The 22,971-nt window shown below is 53.6% G+C and overlaps 1 protein-coding gene across 1 annotated transcript in view; it reads left to right on the forward strand.

The window, feature by feature from the left end:
* The first annotated feature begins 399 nt into the window (after positions 1–399).
* FSCN1 (fascin actin-bundling protein 1) overlaps positions 400–22,971 on the forward strand; it is a 30,919-nt gene continuing 8,347 nt past the window's right edge. Inside the window, exon 1 of the mRNA XM_053276932.1 lies at positions 400–1,474. Coding sequence (XP_053132907.1) covers positions 652–1,474 — 823 coding nt within the window. The 5' untranslated portion in view covers positions 400–651. The remainder of the gene's footprint in view (positions 1,475–22,971) is intronic.

Genomic DNA, 22,971 nt, shown 5'->3' on the forward strand with positions numbered 1-22,971 from the left:
GAGAGCTGCACCCCTGCTTGTTTGGTGGGGGGGCGGGGTGTGTTGCAGTAAAACGAGGGGAGGGACTCAAATGCGGGAGGGATCTGCTTGGCGAAGGGGGGTTCAGTAAAATGAGAGAAGGAACTCCCTACATGCTTAAGGGGGGCGGTCTGCTGCAGCCCCCCCCCCGCGAACCAACCCCCTCCACGCACATATAGCCCCCGCTGCACTATCCGAGGTGGGGCGGCGCAGGAGCCGGTCCCCTGCTGCGCGGAGCCCCGCCGATTGCATTGTGGGTGGAGCCCCCCCCCCGTGGCTCGGAGCCCCTGCCCCCTCGGCTGAGCCTCTGTCTCCCTCGGAGGCGGGGCTGGCTGCTTGCCTTCGCCCCCTTTCGCCTCCCCCTATAAAGCGGGGCCCTGACATCACTCCGCCCGCGAATCGGTTGCAGCTGGGCTTTGTGCGGCGCGCTTTGTGCAGCGGCTGGAAGCAGCAGGCGGCGTCGAGGCGAGGGCGCAGCGGCGGCGGGCAGGCAGGCAGGCAGGCAGACAAAGGAGCCCCCCTCGCCTCCCCTCTCCATCTCTCTCTCTCTCTCCGCCGCGGTCCTTCCGCCAGGGCCCCCCCCCGGCCCCCTCTCGCCTCGGCGCCCCCCCACCCCCTTCCTCGCCCGCCACCATGACGGCCAACGGGACTGCGGAGTCGCTCCAGATCCAGTTCGGCTTGATCAACTGCGGCAACAAGTACCTGACGGCCGAGGCGTTCGGCTTCAAGCTCAACGCCTCGGCGCCCAGCCTGAAGAAGAAGCAGATCTGGACGCTGGAGCAGGACGGCGACGACTCCGGCGTGGTCTTCCTGCGGAGCCACCTGGGCCGCTACCTGGCCGCCGACAAGGACGGCCACGTGAGCTGCGACAGCGAGGCGCCCGCCGGGCCGGACTGCCGCTTCGTGATCCTGGCGCACGACGACGGGCGCTGGTCGCTCCAGTCGGAGCCGCACCGGCGCTTCTTCGGCGGCACCGAGGACCGCCTCTCGTGCTTCGCGCAGAGCATCTCCAGCGCCGAGAAGTGGAGCGTGCACCTGGCCATGCACCCGCAGGTGACCCTCTTCAGCCTGACCAGGAAGCGCTACGCCCACCTGAGCGCCGCCGAGGAGATCGCCGTCAACCGGGACGTGCCCTGGGGCGTGGACTCGCTCATCACGCTGCTCTTCCACGAGCAGCGCTACAGCATCCAGACCTGCGACCACCGCTTCCTGCGCCACGACGGCCAGCTGGTGGAGGCGCCCGAGAAGGCCACCGGCTACACCCTGGAGTTCCGCGCCGGCAAGGTGGCCTTCCGGGACTGCGAGGGCAAGTACCTGGCCCCCTCCGGGCCCAGCGGCACCCTCAAGGCCGGCAAGAGCGCCAAGGTGGGCAAGGACGAGCTCTTCGTCCTCGAGCAGAGCTGCCCTCAGGTGGTCCTCCGCGCCGGCAACGAGAGGAACGTCTCCACCAGGCAAGGTAGGAAGAAGGAGGCGCTCTCGGGGCGCCCGGGGCCGAGGAGGCGCGGCTCTCTCTGCAGGAAGGCCCCGGCGGCACCACGCAGCCTCCAGCCCTGGCAGGCAGCATCTCTGAGTAGGGCTGAGAGAGACTCCTGCTGCCTGACATCTGGGAGAACTGCTGCAGCACTGAGCTGGATGGCCCAAGGGTCTGACTCCGATTGAGGCAGCTTCCTATGTTCCCCGGGGAGCTGGGGGTGGGGGAGAGCAGACTGTTGGGGCACCTGGGAGGTGGCAAGATTCCTTCCTGCCCCAGCGTCTTAAAATAGGGGAGGAGGGTGCCCAGAAGGGGTGACATTTGGCACCCTGCCCTAGACCCAAGTAAACCTTTTTAAAAAATTACATTCGACTCTTCTTCCAAGGAGCCCAGAGCCACGAGCCTGGTTATGTTTATCCTCACAACAACCCTGTGAGGTAGGCTAGGCTGAAAGATACATGACAGGCCCAGAGTCTGCTTCTTGCTTCCATCCCCAGGTGGGCCTTCTTGCTCTTAAGGGCTCAGCCCCTCCCTAAGCAATTGAGGCGTTCTCTCTTAGTTTTACCCAGATTCCTCCACCAAACCTGATAATCCGTATCTCCCCAAATGTCTCCTCCTCTCTCACCCCAAAAGGTTAAGTGAGGAGTTGCCCCTCGGGCTTTCCCTCTGCCTGCACCCCTGCCCTCCCCAACTTTTTTTACTCACAATCTGCTGGTTCTTCATATGTACCTGCTTTTGCTGGTTTGAGCTCAGATTTCCCAGCCCTCGTGCAGAATGTGTGATGAGAAGCCCCACAGTCTAAGGAGATGGACGTGTTCTCTTTGTGGTGGCTTCACCTACAAAGGCTCAGTCTGATATGCAGGCGTCTGCTGGGTGTTGCGGAGTTCAAGTCGGGAGTGTGTGTTTGTATCTAAGCAAGAAGTGAGATTGGGCATCCATCCTCTTCCTTCCCTGTGCTCGGTTTCTGGATTGTTATGTTCTGCAGTCAGAACTGTGTGTGTGAATCATTGGTATTCTGTCATTCTCTAAACCACAGAATTATGAGGAAAAGGTGCTCCTCCTGGAATCTGAGGTGAGGGTTAAAACCAGTGTTCCCTCTAAGGTGTGCACATGTGCGCGGGCACATGAGGTTTTTTTTGTCTGTTAACTTTTGATCCTGCTCAGGCTGAATCCGGAAGGCCCCGCTTCGAATGCACGTGTGTGCACACGGCCTTGATAGACTGCTGCCCAGAACAAAACTCATTCTGTGCACAGATGAGAAAAATTAGAGGGAGCACTGGTGGAAGCCAGCTCTGTTGCTGGGGTGGGTTTCTGTGCCTCCTCTATACAGCCTCTTGCCTGCCAGCCAGAAATTTCTTCCAAGAGGCAGGCAGGCATCGTTGGATCCCTGGGGTTTGAGATGGCGTGGCCTGTAGCAGCTTGAACGCTGGGTCTGCTTAGGGTCTTTAATCGGGTGCATTGAAGTAGGGTGGATATAACTGTTTTAAACCTGAGATTTTGGGGCCTGGAGGGGTAGCAGAAGGCTGATCCAGCAGCCTTGAGTTATCTCCCCACCCTCTGCCATCCTGCCTTGAGGCCTTTGTTAATGGACCATGCTGGAGATTCAGTGGGTCAGCGTCTTCCTTTCCTGTGCATATCAAAGGCTCTGGCTGTGAGACTCTAAAAGCATGCTGCAGGGTTCTAGTTTACATGGGAAACTGCCTTCTGCTGAGTTGGCAGCAGCCCTCCAGGGTTTCAGAAAGGGGTCTTTCCCAGCCCAGGGATTCAACCTGGGATGCTGTTGGACTACAACTCCCATCATCCAGAAACATTGTAGCTGTGGATGATGGGGGTGACAGTCCAACTGCCAAGGCTAGCATCCTTGCTGCCATAAAACCTTCCTTTACCTTTTGCAGAAGATCATTCTTCCCTAGTGCAAACCTTTCCTCTATCTCCCCTGTGGTGCACTGGAGAGTGTAAGCTCCTGGGGGCAGAGACCCCTCCCCTTATATTGTATAAAGAGCCATGCACATCAGTGGCACTATATAAATAACTGCCCCTTCTCACCCACCCACCCACCCACCACCCATTTGACCTCTTGGCTGTTCCTGCCCCAACAGAGGCCCTGCTTCAAATTAAGGGTTGCCAGATCAGAAGCTCCTCAAACAAGAGGCAGGGGGGAGTAGTACCAGGCAGGCCATAAAAAATTCATCATGGCTGTCCATGGATAAGCGTGATATTTCAAAAGCTGACTGCTGGTGGGGGTGGGGGTGGGGGCACCACCCTCTTAGAAGAGGGCCTTGGAGCAAGCGGAGAGAGGGAGGGGTCTCTCTCTCTCTCTCTTTCTCTGCCCCCCCAGCAGCGGCCTTTCTCTTCCTGTCTCTCTGCTCACTCCCCCCCACCCCACATCCCCCTCCCTGCAGCCAGTGCCTTCTGCTCCTGCCTGCTTTCAGCTGGGCTGTCTGAGTACCTGCTGTGCCATTGGCTAAATCCAGGAGTGGCCTCTCCATTTTGTTCCTGCAGATCAGATCCCCCATACGGAGGGCTGGCCTTGTAGACAGCCATTCTTCTGCATAGAGGAGGATGGGATTCCGCCCCCCCCCCTGCCTTTCCCAGATCCTTTTATTCTCTCCTCCCTTCCCTCTCCTGTCTGCGCCTTCCTCTCCTCCTCCCACCCCCATTTGAGCAGCTGTTTCTCTGTTTGGCTTCCCTTGCCTCCCCCCTCCCAGCCCCCTCGTCCTTCTCGCGCTCCCACCCCTCTTGCTCGTGCTTGAAGTGTCTGTGGGAGAAAGACGGGTGGCCTTAAACACAAACCTGATTAAACTAAATTCCTTTTTCTAAAATGAAGATGGTTGAGCTAAAGGATCTTTTTCCTGGTGCCTTGTGAGAACATGCAATTACTCACACACACCCCACATGCGCATGCGCGCGCACACACCCCTCCCATCATAATGAGAAAAGTATTGTTGCATTAGAGTGCTGCGTTCAGCTGATTTCTCTTTAAAGATGATCCCGTCTTCACCCTCCTTTGAACCTAAGATGTGCCTGGTTTTAAATTCTGGTGGGCAGTGCTCGCTCGCTCTCCCTCCCCGGCCTCAGTCCAATTATCTTTCTGAAGAAGAGAATCCTTTGGGGTAAGAATTCCTGCAAGAGGACTCTTGGGTTTGGGATGGGGGGGGTGTGTGTCTTTGCGGTGTGTCTCCTTGGCTTTTCTCCTGCCTGATGGCATCCCAGCTACTGCTTCGAGCAGCTCTTTGCAAAATTAAAGACCGGAGTTGCTTCCTTCCTTCCAAGATGCTGACTCCACAGGAGATCAAAGGCAGCTAATTCCGCAAAGCAAGCCCTTCCCTCGAAGTGCGTGTCCCCTTCTTTATGCTGAAAGATCTAAAATAAAAAATAAAAAATTGGTCATTGTCAAAAGGAGGTAGTGACCAAGAAAATCTGATTTCTGCAACCTGCATGAATTATGCCAGGCCTGTTCCACTTAGACTCCCCCAGCTGTGTTTGGTCCACGACTCCCACAATCCCCAGTCACAGTGGCCAGTAGCCAAGGATTATGGGAGCTGTAGGCTAACATCTGCAGGAGGGCCTAAACTGAGCAGCCCTGAATTATGCAGATGGGCTCATTCTGCATGCGTCCTCTCACTGTATAACTTCTGGTTTGGCCAATGGCAGGAAAAAGGAAAGGGTTCTTCAGGCCCCTGATGTGATCTCCCCCACCTGTATGTACACCAAAGAAATACCTACAGACGTGATTCAGGGTTTGGCCAGTAACACAGACCGAGACCCCTCCGAGCTTTTCAGGAAGCTGAGCACCAGGCCCTACAATGCCACATTTTGTGCACCTTCTCTGCTGCAGTCCTGACATCCCTCTTCAGTGCCTGCTTTCCCTCCTGGGCTGCTCTCTGCAGAAGCTGGCACCGTTCTGGAAATGGATTTTCCCTGAAAACCTGAGCGGTTTTTAGCTGTGCAAGGAGAAATGTGACCTACATTGAAGTAACAAAAGAGAGCCGTGCTGCTGCTGGCTGCCCCTCAGGCTGACTCAGCTGCACGCCAACCCTCTTCCACACGCCCCCCCCCCCACTCCCACCATCTCTCAAAGAGAAGGCAGCATGCAGGCAGTTGGCCGGATTTGTGTGTGTGCGCGCACGAGAGGAAGCCCTCTGGGGAATATGCAAGCCTGCAGCCTAGCTGGCCTTAGAAGTGGCACATGTGAACCCCGGCCAATGTGCAGCTGGTAGAGGATAGGCTTTGCATGCAAAAGATCCCAGGAGCGACTTGGATAGCTGCTGCCGGTCAGAGTAGGCTGTATTGGGCTAGATAGGCCAAGGGTCTGACTCTGCATAAGGCAGCTTTGTATTTATGACCAATGGCCCCCTTTGCTCCTGAGATCCCTGCTAATTGGGCAGCTTTTAAAAGTGGCGATTTTCTGATATTTAGCAGAGGGGGAGCAACTGGCCCTATCCATCCCCAGCACAGCATCCCTCCAGTGGCTGTTGCTGGTGTCTGCCTTGTGTTTCTTCTTAGACTGTGGGCCCTTTGGGGACAGGCGGCCATCTTTTCAATACGTTGAGAACATTGGTTGAAGAGCGGTATATAAAATATTGGTTGTAGTAGAGCTTGGCACCTGTGCTGATGCACTTTCAAGAGTGAGGAACATGTGCTGTGCGAACAGGACCTTGGAGCTCACTGAGAGCACAGGTCTGGGATGGCCAGCTGTTGGACTACAACTTCCCCAGCAGCAGGGGGTGATGGGGGTTGTAGTCCCAACAGCAAGAGAGCCTTGGGTTGGCCATCTCGGGCAGAGGGCACTGTGGCGAAACTGTTGCTGATCTTTGGGGTCCTGAGGCTGCCAGAATGGGCGGCTTCTCTGCTGACCAGGCCTCCTCCTCAAGATGGGTCAAGCTGGTCACAGAAGAAGGCCGTCTTGACTCCTGGGCCGTTCCTAGTCTGGGAGAAGCCATTACTCGGTGGAGCGCACGCCTTGCATGCCGCAGGTCCCAGGTTAAATCCCTGGCAGCATCTCCAGCTCAGGTTGAGAAAGACGCCTGCCTGAAATCGCAGAGAGCTGCTGCCAGTTGGTGCAGGCAGGTGGGCCAGGGGTCCGAGTCTCTTGGGAAGAGACCGTCGCTCAGTGGCAGAGTGCCTGCCTTGCACACAGAAGGCCTCCCGCTCAATCCATGGCATCTCCAACTCCAGAGTAGACCGAACGGGCTGGATGGGGGCAGCTGCGTTGTTCTAGGACCCCCTTAGAATAGGTCTCTGGGGTTGCAATATTACATAGCACGCCCCCCCCCCGGTCTGCTCAACTTAGGCCCCCCAGCTGTTTTTGGACTACAACTCCCCTGATCCCCAGCCCCCATAGCCAATAGCCAGGGCTTCTGGGAGTTGTAGGCCAACATCTGCAGGAGGGCCGAAGTTGAGCAGCCCTGCCTGGCAGCCTGGTTTAGATCTACAAGTATGGAGATGGGACTGAAGCTTCAGGGGGCAGGTGCACCACCCGGGCCTGTTCCGTGGGAAAGTGATGCAGGGCAGGCGGCACAGGGCTAGCGAGTGCCAAAGCCAACTGGCCGAAAGGCCAGCAAAAAACGGCTGGTGTTTCTTCTATGCTGCCAGCGGGTTGCTTCACACACAGTCTCTTCCAATGGGGGGGGGGTTGTTGCCTTGACTCCAGCTGCCCGTCCCGCCCCCTCCTGACGAGCAGTTGGGCTCTGGCACGATGGCAGATGTGAAATATTTGTCTGCTGGCAGGCGGGGAGCAGAGACTGGGAGAACAAGGGCAGGCTTGTGCCTGCAGAAGAGAGGCCGGCTTCAGAGCTGGGCTGCAGAGGAGGCTCCGGTTTCAGCAACCCCCTTTGTCGCTCTGGGAAACCAGCGGTGGGGGGCGGGGGGGGGCTAGCTTCTCTGCAAGGGGAAACGAGGGCCCCTCTGCCTGTTCTTCCAGGTGCGTTTTTTGCAGGCAGCTTGCAAAATCTTGTGCGTGGGTTTCCCCCAGCAGTGATGGAGGGCCGTGTTGCCGTTTAGGGTGTGGACAGATGTGGGGATTTCGGTGCCATTTTGATGGAGGTCTGGGGCAAGATAATTTGTTCTCCATAGTGCATCATACACCAGCTCCCCCCCCCCCAGGTACAATGCATCTCCTTCTGGTCTTCCCCTGATAGGACGGCTTCTGAAAAGGAAAATTCAGAGCCGCGCCATGGAATGCAAGTGTGATCCCACCTATCATGTGCACACCTGTGCATTTTCCTCATCTGCAAACACATCCTTTGTTGCCTAGAGTTGCATTCTTTCGTATTTAGAAGCCTACAGAGAATGGGGGAAAAAATCCCTCAGAACTGGGGACTTGACAGCACTATTGCAGAAGAGTGTTTTATTCATTGGGGAAGACTCTGTGGGGAGTAGCTGTGGGACGGTGGGAAGCTGCCGTCTACGGAGTCAGGCCACTGGTCACTCTAGCTCAGTATTGTCTACACTGATTGGCAGCGGCTTCTCCAAGGATGCAGGCAGGAACAGCTCTCAGCCCTTTCTGGACCTGCAGCCTTCTCCATGCAAGCAAGCAGATGCTCTGCCCCAAGCGTCTCCCCTCCCCCCCCGCCGCTGCCTTTAAGCATCAGTCACTTTTTACATCATCTAGCATAATACAACTTGTGCAAACTTCAATTTTTGAATACACTTTTTTTGGAACTGTGTGTGTTCACACACACACACACACACACACACACACACACACACACACACCCCTACCTCTAGGCCTGCATGGGCGTCTCACGACACATTAAAAAGAACATAATAAATCACAACACAAAACAGAACATACAAAATGTAATAAAAAGTATTTAAAACAAACAAGTCAATTATCAATTTTTTTGATTAAAAAAAATCAAACCTGCTAACTGAGCGATGAGGCACCTTTTAAAAGTGGTGATTCTCTTTATTTAGCAAGGGGAGAGCAACTGGCCTTCTCCATCCCCAGTACAGCATCCCTCCAGTGGCTGTTGCTGGTGTCTATCTTGGGTTTCTTTTTAGACTGTGAGCCCTTTGTGGACAGGGGACCATCTTACTGATGTATTTTTCTGTGTAAACTGCTTTGAGAACTTTGGTTGAAGAGCAGTATATAAATATTGGTTGTAGTAGCAGTAGAACTAGGTCCATCTGTCTTGGTATTGCCTGCCCTAACTGACAGTGGCTCTCCAAAGTGTCAGGCAGGGATTTTTTCTTGGCCCTACCTGGAGATGTTGGGGGTTGAACCTGGAACACTCTGCATGCTAAGCAGCGATGGCTCCATCCCCTACTCAACCGCGGCACTGTCCATGGACACGCTGGTGAGTGCCTCTGCATCCATCCTACAATTTGGCTTGGGAGCTGGGCTTGCTAAATGCAGCGTCTCTAGGTCATGCTGTGCTCTGCCTGCATGGAACAGAGCGTGTGAATCAGCCTGCAGATTAACCACTGTGTACATGGTGGTGTGTGCGTTGAGCACCTTGTGTGAGTCAGGCTCAAGTCTTGCAAACTTGCTTAATAAGTCACGAAGCTTAAAGTCCCTCCTGACTTGGACCTATTGTTCTGCTCCAAGCTTCTGTGGATAGGATCAACAATGGCTCATCTTTTCCAGAATCCTTGTAGATACCCGAGAACCATAAATTTGGCCTTCCCAGGTTTATCCTGCCCCATCTCTTCTCGGCTCTTTTCCTCCCAGAGGATCTCCGAATGCGGCCTTGTCATGCAGCATTTCCCTCCCTGCCACGCCTTCTCCTTTAAAACATCTGTTCAGCGGCCTTGGATCTCTTCCTCCTTGCCGTTGCTTCCTGAGTGATGATAGTTACACCTACATGGGGACAGCCAAGAGTTGTTTTTGGAGGCGGCCGGGTGATGGCGGAGAGGCGTTTTTCCTGCCTGCCCTGCCACACCCCCTTCCTTTCCACTTGGAATTCATGTCTTGGTTCCCTTTGTCTAGAGGGATCGCTTCCTCCCTGGGTGAGGGGAGAGAAATGGCCCCCAAATCTCAGCCACAATAGCCACTGAGCCGTTCTGCAACATGATCTCCCTCCCTTTCGAAGCAGGGAAGCGGTTTCCGCTGGGTTAATCTTACCCAGCAGTGAGTCGAGGGCTGTGGCTAGCTCTCTGGGCAAGCAGCTGGGACCCATTTGTTCCTTTTGGCTGGAGTTTTCTGTTCTTTAATCATCCTAATGGGGGGGGGGAGAGACCCCGCTTTGTTCCAAGGCTTGAGGCAAACCTCAAAACAAGATGGCCAGAGGAAGCTGCTTCTGGACTGGACCCTCCTTCCTTGCTAGGCCGGCAGCAATGAATCGGAGTGAAAAATACTTCTGGGTCGTGTGTGTGCATGGCTTTTTCAGGCCAAGCTTCTCAAATGGTGTACATAAAGTTAACCCATCAGTGCAAGGTCTGGGGCCGCCTTTGATGCTTGTTCCTGTCCTCCCTCTGCTGGACCGCCTCAGTCTAATGAGGGCACTGTGTTGCAGCTAGCCAAGGGAGACGGGGCAGGCCATGGGTGGCCAGTTGGCAGGTGTGGCCCAAAGGCCAGTGGAGGCCATGCATGGTGGTGATGGAAGGGGTGGCGTTTGGGACCCCAGAAGCAGAGGGTGGGAGAGCCTCTCGTGGCCTCTAGAAGTCTCCTGGGTGCTGGTGGCCCAGCGACATTTGTCCTCTTCCTGCTCCAAATCAGGATAGCACAGCAGCCAAGAAACCAAGTTGGATATTTATTTATTTATTATTTATTTTATGGATCGAATTTGTACACTGCCCCAAACTTTCGTCTCTGGGTGGTTAACAATAGCATAACACAAGCTGAAAACATATACAAAAAACTTAAAAACAATTTAACAATTTAAAAATAAACCAGAGATTAAAACCCCCAAATTTTAGGAAGCTGAGAAAGCTTGGGCGAAAAGATGGGTTTTCAGGTGTTCTTTGAAGATTGCCAGAGTTGGGGAGGATCTTATCTCGGCAGGGAGCGCCTTCCACAATCTCAGGGCAGCGGGCAGGGAGGTCAAGCTAGGCTAACCTCCCTGTGTGGCAGGAACAGTGCGGGTTGGGGGGTAATGGCAGGAATTAATCTTTGGTGAACACCTTTGAATAGTTCACAGGTCAACTGGTCAATCGCTCCCTTGTGGTTTGTGCGGCCCAGGGAGATTGATTCACCATGACACCAGCTTCAGGAATTCACCGGCCCTTGGGCTGCGCGGTCTGGGACGGGTGAAGACCTAGAAGTATTCAGGCCCCCTCAGGAGAGGGTGTTGGCCTTGAAGGTGGAAGGTAGGTTGTACCTGCTTCTTGCCTGAGCCAAGGCGTGTTGCCCTTAAAGGTTTGGGGAAGGATGAGGGAATCCTAACCCGACCTTAGCAGACCCGCACTGTTAATTGGGGGTGACTAATCACCCAAGACCGAGAGAACAAAATTAAGAGAACAAAAAGGAGGGAAGGGATGGGACAAACCTCTTATCTAAAATCGTCTGAAGAGGAATCCCTGATTAACTGGTCAGCACAAAGGATGTTTTCAATCCCATTTTTAACGCCATTAAAACAAACACACTGCAAGTGTCAAGAGACATCCCCTCCTGTGAGAAAGCGGGGAATGCCTCTTTGAGAAGACTCACCGCTGGGACATGGGTGTGCAGAACCGAAAGATGATGGGAGTTGTAGCCCAATGATATTTGGAGACCCAAGTTTGAGAAAACTTGGGCTGTGGTGGATTTCTAGAGGGCAGGACTATTGAGCACGTAGGCTGAACGAAACGGACAGGTTCAGATGGGGCGGGGGGGGGACGGCAAATGGAGGCAGTCTGTGGCTGTCATATTCTCTGGCTGCTTGTGGATTTCCCCCCTGGCTGGCTACTGGTCCTAGTCTGAGCCACCCTACCAGCTCTTGCCTTGTAGTAGAGCTCTTGGTGGGCTGCGTGCCTCTTCCTCCACCTCCCGTTGGGAGAGCACAGCCCCTGGGGGTTCGGAGAGCGAGGACGCTTGCCGTTGCTTGGCTATTTCGAGAACGAACCTCAAGATAATCGACGCAGCTGAAGGCAGGATCCCCCTCGTGAATTCCATGGCCTCCATAACTGCATGTCATGTTTCTTGGTCCTCCCCCGGCGGTGTTCCGTCCTTGCGGGATCTGCAGTATGGAGGCCATGGAATTCACGAGGGGGATCCTGCCTTCAGCTGCGTCGGATTATCTTGAGGTTCGTTCTCGAAATACCAAGCAACGCAGCGTCCCTCGCTCTCCGAACCCCCAGGGGCTGTGCTCTCCCAACAGGACACGGAGCAGTTCTAATCGGATCCAGGCTTGAGTTGTGGGGCAAACCTTGGGAGAGATTGACGGGGGCGCGGGGAATCCGTTCCTGCATTCTGTCTGTGCTTACAGCAGGGTTGCGAAGGATGGAGCAGGCAGGAGCGGTGGCTTTGTCCCCGGCTGCTGCTCATCTCTTTTAATTAGCAGATGGCGCAGGTCACCGTTAGCATCTGCCCCTCATTACAGGGAAGCTGCTTCCCCTTTAATTAGACTCCAGGAGGATGGGAGTGAAGGGTGGTCTCTCAATGCCTCCTTGGAGGTCTCTGGGGGAGCGGGAGGGCTGGTCCTCCTTTCCACAGGAAGTGCGGAAGCTGGTGGGATGCTTGTCTCTGGACGATGGGAGGGCGCTAAGCAGCAGCTGTTCAAGAGCTGCAAAACTGCACAGGCCTCGGTGTTAGCTGTAACTGAAGATTACAAGGCGCAAAGGCTGACTCTGGAGAGAAATAGTCTCGTTGCAGCTCTTATTAGAATCGGGAGCATCGATGGATGAATAGGCAGGGGATCCCAAGCTTAGGTCCCCAGATGGTGTTGGACTACCACATTACTGGCAGTTATTGGACTACAACTCCCATAATCCACAGCTGGCAGTTACTGTTGTTGATGGGAGTTGTAGTCCAATGACATTTGGGGACCCAAGCCTGAGCATCCCTGGTGTACACACCGATGTGTGAAGTGTGGTCCTTACAGGCTGAGAATCTGGAAGATGGGTAAACAGTCGATACTCGAAGATCTTCTTATGGCTGTATCTGAAGTGAGGACAGGCTGCAGCAGCCAGATGCAGAGGAGACTCTCTCTTAGTAGCACACACACATTCTCTGCGGCTGAGTGAGTTGTGGGGCAAGAAGAGCAGTGCCAGGATCCTGAATAGCCAGTGTCCTGCATATACTGTGGATTATCTACTTTTACTTTAGAATCCACGCTCTGTAGTCCATGCCTAGAACAAATTCATCGCTTAAATCTGTTGCCTTCAGTGGACTCCGAAAGTATTTGTGTGCAGCTGCATCCAGTGACTTCTGCTCCTTGTTACAGTCTGCCTCGCCATCCCCTTTCCTCCCTGCATCTCCCAGGAAACCTGACTGTAAGCTCCTTGGGGCAGAGGCTCTGCTCTGGCCTCTAAAGTGCTGCTTCCACCAACTCTTACTACCCAGAGTACTTGGGATCTCTGCTTTACAGCCCAGTTGTAGGTGCCTTGCCTCAAAAGGTGAGTCCTGCTGAGTTCCTTAAAACTTGCAAGTCACTTTGCTGAGAACTGCAGCTTTTTTGTAGGCGGGAACTAAGTGATGGTAGATGTTGACCAGGGCTCTGGGGGTGGCACAGAACCATTCTGACGGCTGCTGGTGTGTGTGTGTGTGTGTGTGTGTGTGTGTGTGTGTGTGTGTGTGTGTGATAACAACCAACCAACCACTTTTGGGGGTTGGAAGCTGATGTAAAGAAAGAAAGCTTGGCTACCTCCTTGGGTTCCAGTAAGTTTGCAGATGTTTGCTTTTCCTCTCTCCTCCTCCTCGTCTTCTCCCCCCACCCACCATCCTCCACTGTTCTTCCTGTGGAGCGAGACTCTCCCAAACATGGCTCAAATTTCCCATTTCAGTTCTTGAGCATTTCTTTTGCTACTAGGTGCTGTAGCATGTAGTGCAGAAGCTCTGGATTTTGCCCTCGATTCCCCGGACTCTGCTTCCTTCCTGGCCAACCAGTTTCTGTCCTGATCCAGCCATGCAAAAAGTTTATGTTCTAGGAATTTTTTCAAGTGCTTAGACTCTTTGGTGATAATCTTTGTATTTAATAGAATGCATTTCTTGGTCTGAGCCGGGGGAAATCTCAAAACATTGATGCTGGCGCTACCAGCTGCAATACTGAAATGGCCTAGGTGTGGCTGGGTTTCCTAAGGAAAACCCTTGACAGCCCTCTGACATATTTCCTCTTTTTTTCCCTGCCCCAAAAAACCTTGCCAGCAGTCTGTTTTTAAATCTGGTGATTCAGCAGAAATGAATCTTCTGGGGAGAATACTTGTTCCCCCCACCAAAAAAAATTATAGAGTACCCAAAATGTTCTGCGTCCTGCAGGGCCAAAACACACACAGGCTCTTTCCTGCAGGCTTCTAGTCTTCTGGATGCAAGCTTTAAAAAGACTAGGAGTGAGGCAAAAATCAAAGTTTGGGTACTAGAATTGGTTCAAGTTACAATTTCCCCAATTTTAGATGCTGTTGCATTTGGGGACTCTCAATAAAATAAACACACAAGTATCCAACTTCAAAAGCAATTTTAAAAAAATACTAGAACTCTCTTGGCTAACCTTAATTAAGGTCTATCTTCCCATCGCAAAGTGTATTATATGTATTGTGGCTGTGCCCCTTCTGAGCAGGAGACCCTCCTAATATTTATTTGTTTATTTGTTTGTTTATTTACTAACACATTTTTATACCACCCAAAACGCAAGTTTACGAGACAATAAAAACAACCAATTAAAAGATCAACACATTTCAACAATTAAAATTGAAACCGTTAAAACTATTAAAACACAATTAAAACAATCTCTAAATAAAAGCCTGGGTGAACAAATGCTGCCTTGGCTGCCTCTTCAAAAGTGGTAAGAGATGGGGAGGCTCTAATTTCAGCAGGAAGTGTGTTCAACTGCAGACGAACCAGAGAATGTAGAGTCCTAGGGGCAGGGAGTCAAAGCTGTGTGGATCCTCCATGAAATGTTCTCTCTAAGGCGTGTGCATGCACACGCTTTTAAAATTTCCACTCAGTTAACTTTAGATCCTGCTCAGGTTCAGTTGGGTAGGCCCCACTCGGAACGCACGTATGTACACGCTGCCTTGCTTCTGCCGCCCAGAACAAATTCACTGGGCACACTGATGAGAAAAAACTGAGGGAGCACTGCCTCTATGTTCGGGGGCAGTCTACCTGTGAGTACCAGTTTCTGGAGGAGCAATAGCAAGGGGGGGCTGTTGTCTTCAGGGGTTCCTGGAGGCAGGCGCTGGGGTGGGTAGAAGTTTGGTCTGATTCCAGCCGGGTTTGAGCACAGATCCGTCCTTCTTCTGGTCTTGTCCCTGCTGTTCCCACAGTTTTCTGGCTCTCCAGCTCCTGGGGAGCAACAGGTGGCAAACCGGCTGTAAGCTGAGTGCTGGTTAATTTGGCGGAGCTCGTTCCCAGGTTTATGATGGAGCAGGAATTATCGTATTACTTGCATGGGTGTGCAGCTGGTGTGGCGTTGGTGGGAAGGCCAGCCCTAATGGGGCCATGATGCTGGAACCAAGATGGGATGCATGGAACAGCCTGGGTTGCTTTCTGAGGAGGGTTGCCTGCACGCCAAAGCAGGCGTGGAGTCCTTGAGTCTGCAGTGTGGTGATGGCAAGATTGCAGCATCAAAGGTTGAAGAGGCGAAGGCCGTTGGGCAGCGGCCCGAGCAGAGAGTGGAAGAACCGGCATGTCCTGGCTCTACCACACCTCCTTCCCAGCTGTCCGGAGAATCCACCGGTGTGCCTGTCAGATGTGCCGTGGTGGTGCACGTTCTTGGCGCACACCAGCTGTGTCATGTGAACGGCAAGTGGCAGGCGCCGCAAATGTGAGAGCTGTGCTGTTCCCATCGGGTGGCTTCTTGGAGTTTGTCAACAGGACTTCTCAGCTGTGCTCCTAATTGCCTCCATTCCCCAGGGAGCCCCCAGGCCTGACTCTGCTCTGGGCTCCCTCCAGGAGACATCAGTGACTGGGTGCCCTGTGACAATTAATTTGCTTTGCGCTGCTGCCCGTGGCTTGCTGCAGCTTGTCCTTGAGGGCTGCCGTGGGAGCAGAGCCATAGCTTTGGCTTTGGACGGCCACCAAAGTTGATGGCTTGAGGGCTAGAAGCTTAGGCAGTGTGTCTGGCCTGTGTGTCTTTGCAAATGCAGCCCCTTTCCATGCATGCCCTCCTTGCCACTGGGGCTCGGCTCGGCTCTCTCTCATGGGCAGACATGGGGCTTATTCTTGAGAGCAGGCCTTTCCCAGGCTTGGGCCCCCGGATCTTGTTGGCTTACAGCTCTCCTCTTCGCCTGCCATCGTGGCAGGGCAGATGGGAGCGAGTCCAACATCTGGGGAGCCAAGGTGGGGAAACTCCCTGCTGCAGGCCAGCGGCTTTCAGATCCTCTGCTTTCGGGGAACCCTTTCCGTACCCATTCAGCTGCAGAAGATCCCTCCACGCGACTGCTGTAGACTAAGGGAGAAGCCCTTGGTTTCAGCCTCCAAATCTGTCCCAAAGTAGTCCAGCTTCTAGGAACATTGCCTGGTGTGTTATGGCCCGTCTGCTGTCCTGATGATGGGGTGCATTTTTGCAGACTAGATAGGAACACAGAAGCTGCTTTGTTCCAAGTGAGCGCCCCACCCCCCCGGCCCCATGATCCATCCAGCTCAGTGTTGTCTAATCTGTGGAACTCTCTGCCATGGGATGTGGTGATGGCCACCTGCTTGGATGGTTTTAAAAGGGGCTTAGACAAAGTCGTGGAGGTCAAGTCTTATCAATGGCTACTAGTCTGGTGGCTGTCGGCCACCTCCAGCTTTGGAGGCAAGATACCTCTCAAGACCAGTTGCAGGGGAGCTGGAGGGCCATAATGGTGCAGGCCTGCCCTGTCTTACAGCAGATGATGCTTGCATGCAGTCACCCACCCATATGCAAGCCGAGGTGGACCTTGCTTAGCAAAAGGGACAACTCTGTGCTCCCTACCACAAGACTCTCTCTCCTCCAGTGCGCCTTCTCATGTTCCTCATGTGGGTGCGGAATGAGTTTTGTTCTGGGCGGCAGTATGCCAAGGTGCGTTCAGAGTGGGGGCTTTCTGATTCTGCCTGAGCGGGATCTAAGATTAACCTGAGCAGACAGACCTCCTGCCTGAGAGGGAGCCCGGCTCTCCTCCTCTGTGATGGGAACGTGTCAGTGGAGACTTGCTGGTGGAGGAGCAGCAGTTCACCATCTCCCCTCGTGGTTCTTCTGGCCCCGTTGGAGTCCAGCTTGACTTCATCTCTCCTTCCCCACGCAGGCCCTCTGGGCTCCCTCCCACCTCTGCCCTGGCTGCCACCTTGCCGAAATCGGCAGAGACCAGCTGGATGTCTTTGCCCTCCTTTCTGCCGCCTCTTTCTTGCTTATCTCCTCTTTTTTAATTACCGCTCTTGCACAGAGACCAGACTGGAAATCATCTGACTCCTCTCCAGGCTCTGCCTGACCTTGGTGAGGCTGGTAATTAAAGCCTGACGGCTCCCTTATCTGCCGAGGCGGGGCACTCCGGGGATCTGACTTGGGAAGGAGTCCCAGTGAGATGAGATGCACTCCCTCTGGCTCTCATCGAGAGATGGCTGAGCCGCTTCTCCCTCGGCCTGGAGTTCCATCTCTGCTTGCCTCCGAGAATAGCCACCCAGTTATGTTCAGTGCGGTGTGGGCTCCAGTCAGTGTGCCAGCTAGGTGCGGGAATGTTCACTGTGGTTTTGGGCAAGGTCCAGAGATGGGACCTTGGGGATGGGAAAGAGGTGGTTGCGTTGCCGGGCGTTCAGTCCTCAGGTTCTTGTTGCCCTGACCGTCAGGCCTGCAGGAGCCGAACTTGTGAAAAGCTTCTAAAAACACACGACCCCTCTAAAATGGTATCTGTGTTGCCAGAGGGATGGCGATGAAAACTGGCAGGAGTGTCCTCCAAAGATCATTCCATGGAGAGAGGACAACCACTTGGGAACATCGGAAGCTGCCATATGCTGAGTCCGGCCACTGGTCTATCTAGCTCAGTATTGTCTGCACAGACTGGCAGCGGCTTCTCCAAGGTTGCAGGCAGGAGTCTCTCTCAGCCCTATCTTGGAGATGCTGCCAGGGAGGGAACTTGGAACCTTCTGCTCTTCCCAGTGGCCCCATAAGGGGAATATCTTACAGTGCTCACATGTGGTCTCCCATTCACATGCAGACCAGGGTGGGCCCTGCTTAGCACAGGGGACAATCCTAGCCCGGACTCTGTGCAGAAATGACTGCCGTTTCACCCTATCCATTTGGGACAAGAACACACAGTGTTGTTTCACTTGCAGCTTTCGATCGCCTATTTTCCATCTCTTGGGCTGGGGACAGGGGTGCACCTAAGTAATTTTGGAGCCTGGACCTAAAAGCCTTTGGAGGCCCCCACCCCCGCCATTGCAAGTTAAGCATCAGATTTTAACACGTAGGTTCTTGAGGGCACAAACCACACCACCCAGGGAAGACTAAAGAGGATTTGGGGGCCACCAGGAGATGTGGAGACCCCAGACTTCGGCCCCGAAGTCCAGGGGTGTGAGTGTGTGTGTGAGAGAGAGAGAGAGAGAGAGAGAGAGAGAGAGACTGCCCCAAACCAGTATGAGCATTTGTCCCCTGAGATGGTCCCAATGGCCAACATGCACAAGCTTGGCACATGGACCAATAGTTGCATCTGCAGTTTCTCGCTGTGTATCAGGTACTTCTGGTCAGTAGGAAAGAGACTGTGTCCCTTGGCAGGCATGTCGCTATAATGGAGCAGAGGGGTTCAAAGAACCCGGCCCCCCAGCTCCACCCCTCCCTACGTTCTTCATGGTCTCCCTCCCTCCCTCCCTCCCTCCGAGGGGCCACCGGAGTGGGGGGCAAACACAGCCCCCTCTCCCCTTGGCTTGCTGCTGGGGAAGAGAGGGGGCTGCTCTGAAGCTCTCTGCAGGGTGAGCTTAAAGCGGTTTGGGCAAGTGGCAGCAGCCCATGAGCCCCTCTCTCCTCCTGCAAAAGGTTGATGACCACACACTGCAGACACAGTCAAATGTCTGATATGCAAAATTGGTTGGGGGGGAGGAAGGGAGGGAGGGATGTTATAGGAGCACAAATATCCTCTTCGAAGACTGATCAGTGGAAGGCGAAGCCAGGAGACTGCGGTCTGGGTTGTCTCTCTTTTGGCAGTCGCCTTTTGATGTTCCTGTAACCCGTTGGACGGAGTCTAGGACGCCAGCCCTCTGACTCAGGGCTGGAGGAACTCTCTCTCTTGTGCTCTGTTCGAGCGGAGCTTGAACCCTGGATGGGACCCAGTCTGTGTTAGTGAGAAGGGTGGATGCTCCGGGAGGCCGAGGAAAGGCTTGGGAGGAGAATGGGGACGGGGTGCATGGACACATCCCCGGAGAAGGGGAGGTCTAGCCACAGTATTGGTGGCTGTGGAACCTCTCTGGCAAGAGGCAATCTAAGACCCATTTCTGGAGGGGGGGAACTGCAAGGGGCCCCTGCCTTCATGACCTGCTTGTGGGCTCCCAGAGGAGGTATCTGGTTGGCCACTGCGGCCAGCAGAGTGCTGGACTAGACCTTGGGTCTGATCCAGCCTGGCCCTGGCCCCTGGACTCGGGGCAGGACCTGTCTGGCTTGCAGACACACTGATGTGCTGAAGGGTGGTGTCCATTCTGGGCAGGGGTGGGAAATCTGTGTGGCTGCTCCTCTCTAACTCCAAGGAGATGCCTGTGGATTCTCTCTCCTTGCCAAAGTAGCAGAGAGCTGCAGCCTGGCTCTGACCCGTCTAGACAGCCCTGCTCTGCAGTGCTCTTGCTGCATTCCTCTCTGATGAACCCATGTGGTATTTCCCCACCTGGCTCTCTCTTGGGGGGTGGAAGGGATGGCAGAGCTTGTGCAGTGGGTCTTCATGCCCTCCTCTCCCTCGGCCTTCGCCTATGATGGGAACATAGGAAGCGGCCGCCTGCTGAGTCAGGGCATTGGACCATCTAGCTCAGCATTGTCTACACAGACAGGCAGCACCAAGGCTGCAGGCAGGAGTCTCTCTCAGCCCTACCTTGGAGATGCTGCCAGAGAGGGAACTTGAGACCTTCTGCATGCAAGCAGGCAAACACCCTTCCCAAAGTGGCCCCATCCCCTAAAGGGAAAGAGGAGAGCTGGTCTTGTGGTAGCAAGCATGACTTGTACCCTTAGCTAAGCAGGCTCTGCCCTGGTTGCATATGAATGGGAGACTTGATGTGTGAGCACTGTAAGAGATTCCCCTTAGGGGACGGAGCCACTCTGGGAAGAGCAGAAGGTTCCAGGTTCCCTCCCTGGCAGCATCTCCAAGATAGGTCAGAGAGAGACTCCTGCCGGCAAGCTTGGAGAAGCTGCTGCTGCCAGTCTGTGTAGACAATACTGAGCTAGATAGACCAATGGTCTGACTCAGTATATGGCAGCTTCCTATGTTCCTATATTCCTATGAACATCTTACAGTGCTCCCATGTAGTCTCTCATTCAAATGCAAACCAGGGCAGACCCTTATTAGCAAAGGGGACAACTTGTGCTTGCTACCAGCTCTCCTCCGGTTTTGGTGTTCTCCAACCTTATTAGCCATGACCCAGCTATGTTGGCCTTACTAGGAATGTTGCATGTCAGAGCAAGAATTGCTCATTCCTGCAGGAGTCGGTGAGGGTCTATGGCAGCGTCTCCCCCCACCCCCCAGAAAGATCATCTGCATTCACTCCTTGGACATGAACCAAATATGCAACTTGATGGGGCCCAGCTTTCTCTGCTTTCTTCCTCTATGGGACGTTACTTTTGAAAATCCCAGTTTCTGGTTTCCCAAGCAGCCTTGCAGCTGCTAGTTCATACCGCCGAAGCAATTCGTGGGAAGCTGAGATCTCTAGTCCTTCTTCTTTTTAAAACTGCAGCTGTCTAGTTTTGGGTTGTCTTTCCTACCCAAAACAGTTGCTGGCCAGCTGTCCGGTCCTGCATTCCAGACCCTCTCTCCCTTCTGGGCTGCGGACAATCTTTCTGTTCCCTCCCCTAACAGTTCAGGGTCGAAATAGGCCTTGCGCCTGGCAGATCAGACCAAGGGGTCCCCAGTGGTGTTGGACTACAACTCCCATCATTCTCAGGTTGAAACAGAAAGCACCTCTGGCCCCTATCAGCTTTGTCTGATACACTACTTGCATCCCTTTCTTGAGATAAAAATGACTTCAGAACAGTGGTACATCTGCTGGTGACCGCCAGACTTGACTACTACAATGCTCTCTATGTGGGGCTGCCTCTGTACATAGTCCGGAAGCTGCAGTTGGTACAGGATGTGGCAGCCAGCTTGATCTCTGGGTCATCTCAAAGAGGCCATATTACTCCTGTGTTGAAAAAACTACCCTGGGTGCTGACAAGTTTCTGGGCAGAATACAAGGTGCTGGTTACATGTATAAAGCCCTAAACCGCTTAGGCTCAAGGTATTTAAGAGAAGTTGTCTTCACTATGAGCCCCATCGCCTATTGGGATGATCCAAAGAGGTCCGTCTGCAGTTGCCACCAGCTTGATCTCGGGGCTGCCCCAACTCTGGAATGTGCTCGCTGCTGAAATAAGAGCCTCCCCATCTCTGTCAGCTTTAAAAAAGTATTTAGATACACATTTTAGGGATGTGTGAGCCAGCTCGGTCTCAAACTGGCCCGGCTTGAGGGCTCACCCGTGAGCCAGACCAGACCTGGTTAGAGTTTTTTAAAGGGTGGACTTACCACCACTGTGGGACTTAGGGGTGTGTGGTTGAGGGGGGGAGGGTCTCCTGAGGTCTCCCCACTGGCCTCCCCTGGTTTTCAGCCACTTTCAGGCTGTTCTTGGCCCATTTCAGGCCTCTCTGTGTTGTGGGCGACTATTTTGGAGGCTGCCGCGCATGTGCACTGGGTGTGACCGGGTTGTGACCAATGTTCCCTCTAACAGCGATTCCCAGATGTTGTTGACTACAACTCCCAGCATCCCCAGCTTCAATAGCCTTTGCTTGGCGATTCTGGGAGTTATAGTCAAAACCTGGGAATCTCTCTTAGAGGGGACACTGGTTGTGACTCCACCATTTTTGAGTCTGCCATATTTTTTTTTGCAAAAAAAAAAATTGTGCCCCTCCCCCCAGTTGGGTCCAAACCAGTTTGGACTTGAGCCTGACCGGGCCCAGCTCTAGTGTGCACAGAACCAGACTCGATCTGAGTCAGGCTCTATTTGGACCATATTGGGTTTTCTGGTTTTGTGCACACCCCTAATGCATTTATTCACCCAAGCTTTTAACTAGAATTGTGGCTTTAAATTGTGTTAATGTGAATATTTGTGTTGTAAACCGCCCAGAGAAGCAAGTTTGGGGTGGTGTACAAATATAATCATCCGCGGCCTGGCTGTGGATGACTCGAGTCGTAGTTCGACACTGCTTGGGCGTCCAAGTTGGGGAGCCACTGGATTGGACTGCTCACTGCATCAGTGGAGCAGAACGAGTTGGATGTTGGGAGAGATATTGTGGTGGCAAGACGACCAAGGCATTGGGCAACACTTTAGTTGAAAGGGAGTTGGGAAAGAGGTAGCAAACGGCCACCCCCAGCTCACTGGCACAAGTTTTGAATTTCCAGAGTGGATATGGCAAAGCGATCAGAATTTCTCTCAACCAGGGCGCCACTTCAGCTCTCCTGAGGATGGACCACGACTCCCATCATCGCTGACTATCGGCCATTGTGGCTGAAGGATGCCGGCAGTTGTAGTCCAGCATCTGCAGGAGGGCCGAAGTTGTGCAGCCCTGCCCTAAATGAATGTTTGATGTGCAGCCTTGTGCAGACTGAACTGCCTAAAGCAAACTGTTCAGAAGAAAACTTCTTTGGGCAGGCATGGTGGAACAAAACTGAAATAAGAGGCAAGTTAGAGGTATTCCCTGTAGGGTGAGTGTAAAGGGGAAATGACATGCTTCTTCCAAGCTCATTTGTGGTGCTTGCGTGGAATAACTTCTGGGTGGATTGGGCCCCGTGGGCTGGCTGCATCTCCTCCTCCTCGTCCTCTGCTGTCCTCTTTAAATAACTCCTAAAAGCCCTCCTCTCCTCGTCTTTTCTGGTGCAACTAGAATCTGATGCAAAAGAGCAGAAAGCCGAGTCCATGGTTTTTTCTTTTCTACAAGTATTTAGAAAGTGACTTGCCAAGCATGCGAGTGTGTTCTGGAGGCCGCATGTGCTGACGAAGCACTTTCTCTGGGATTCCTGGCTGATGGGAACACTGCTTGTTTTGTCTAGCACTGCAACAAGCAGAGTTTCTAGGCCGACTTCTGCTCAGGCCCGAGTTGTGAAGGTCTTCTCAGACAGCAGAGCCTTAAAGGGCCTCTCCAAGACCCTTTCCGAGAGGAGAGCTGGTCTTGTGGCAGCAAGCATGTCTTGACCTCATAGCTAGGCAGGGTTTGCCCTGGTGGCATATGAATGGGAGACTTGATGTGTGAGCACTGGAAGAGATTTCCATTAGGGGATGGAGCATCGAGGT

Source organism: Hemicordylus capensis, chromosome 13 (assembly GCF_027244095.1).
Source record: "Hemicordylus capensis ecotype Gifberg chromosome 13, rHemCap1.1.pri, whole genome shotgun sequence".
Lineage (NCBI taxonomy): Eukaryota > Metazoa > Chordata > Lepidosauria > Squamata > Cordylidae > Hemicordylus > Hemicordylus capensis.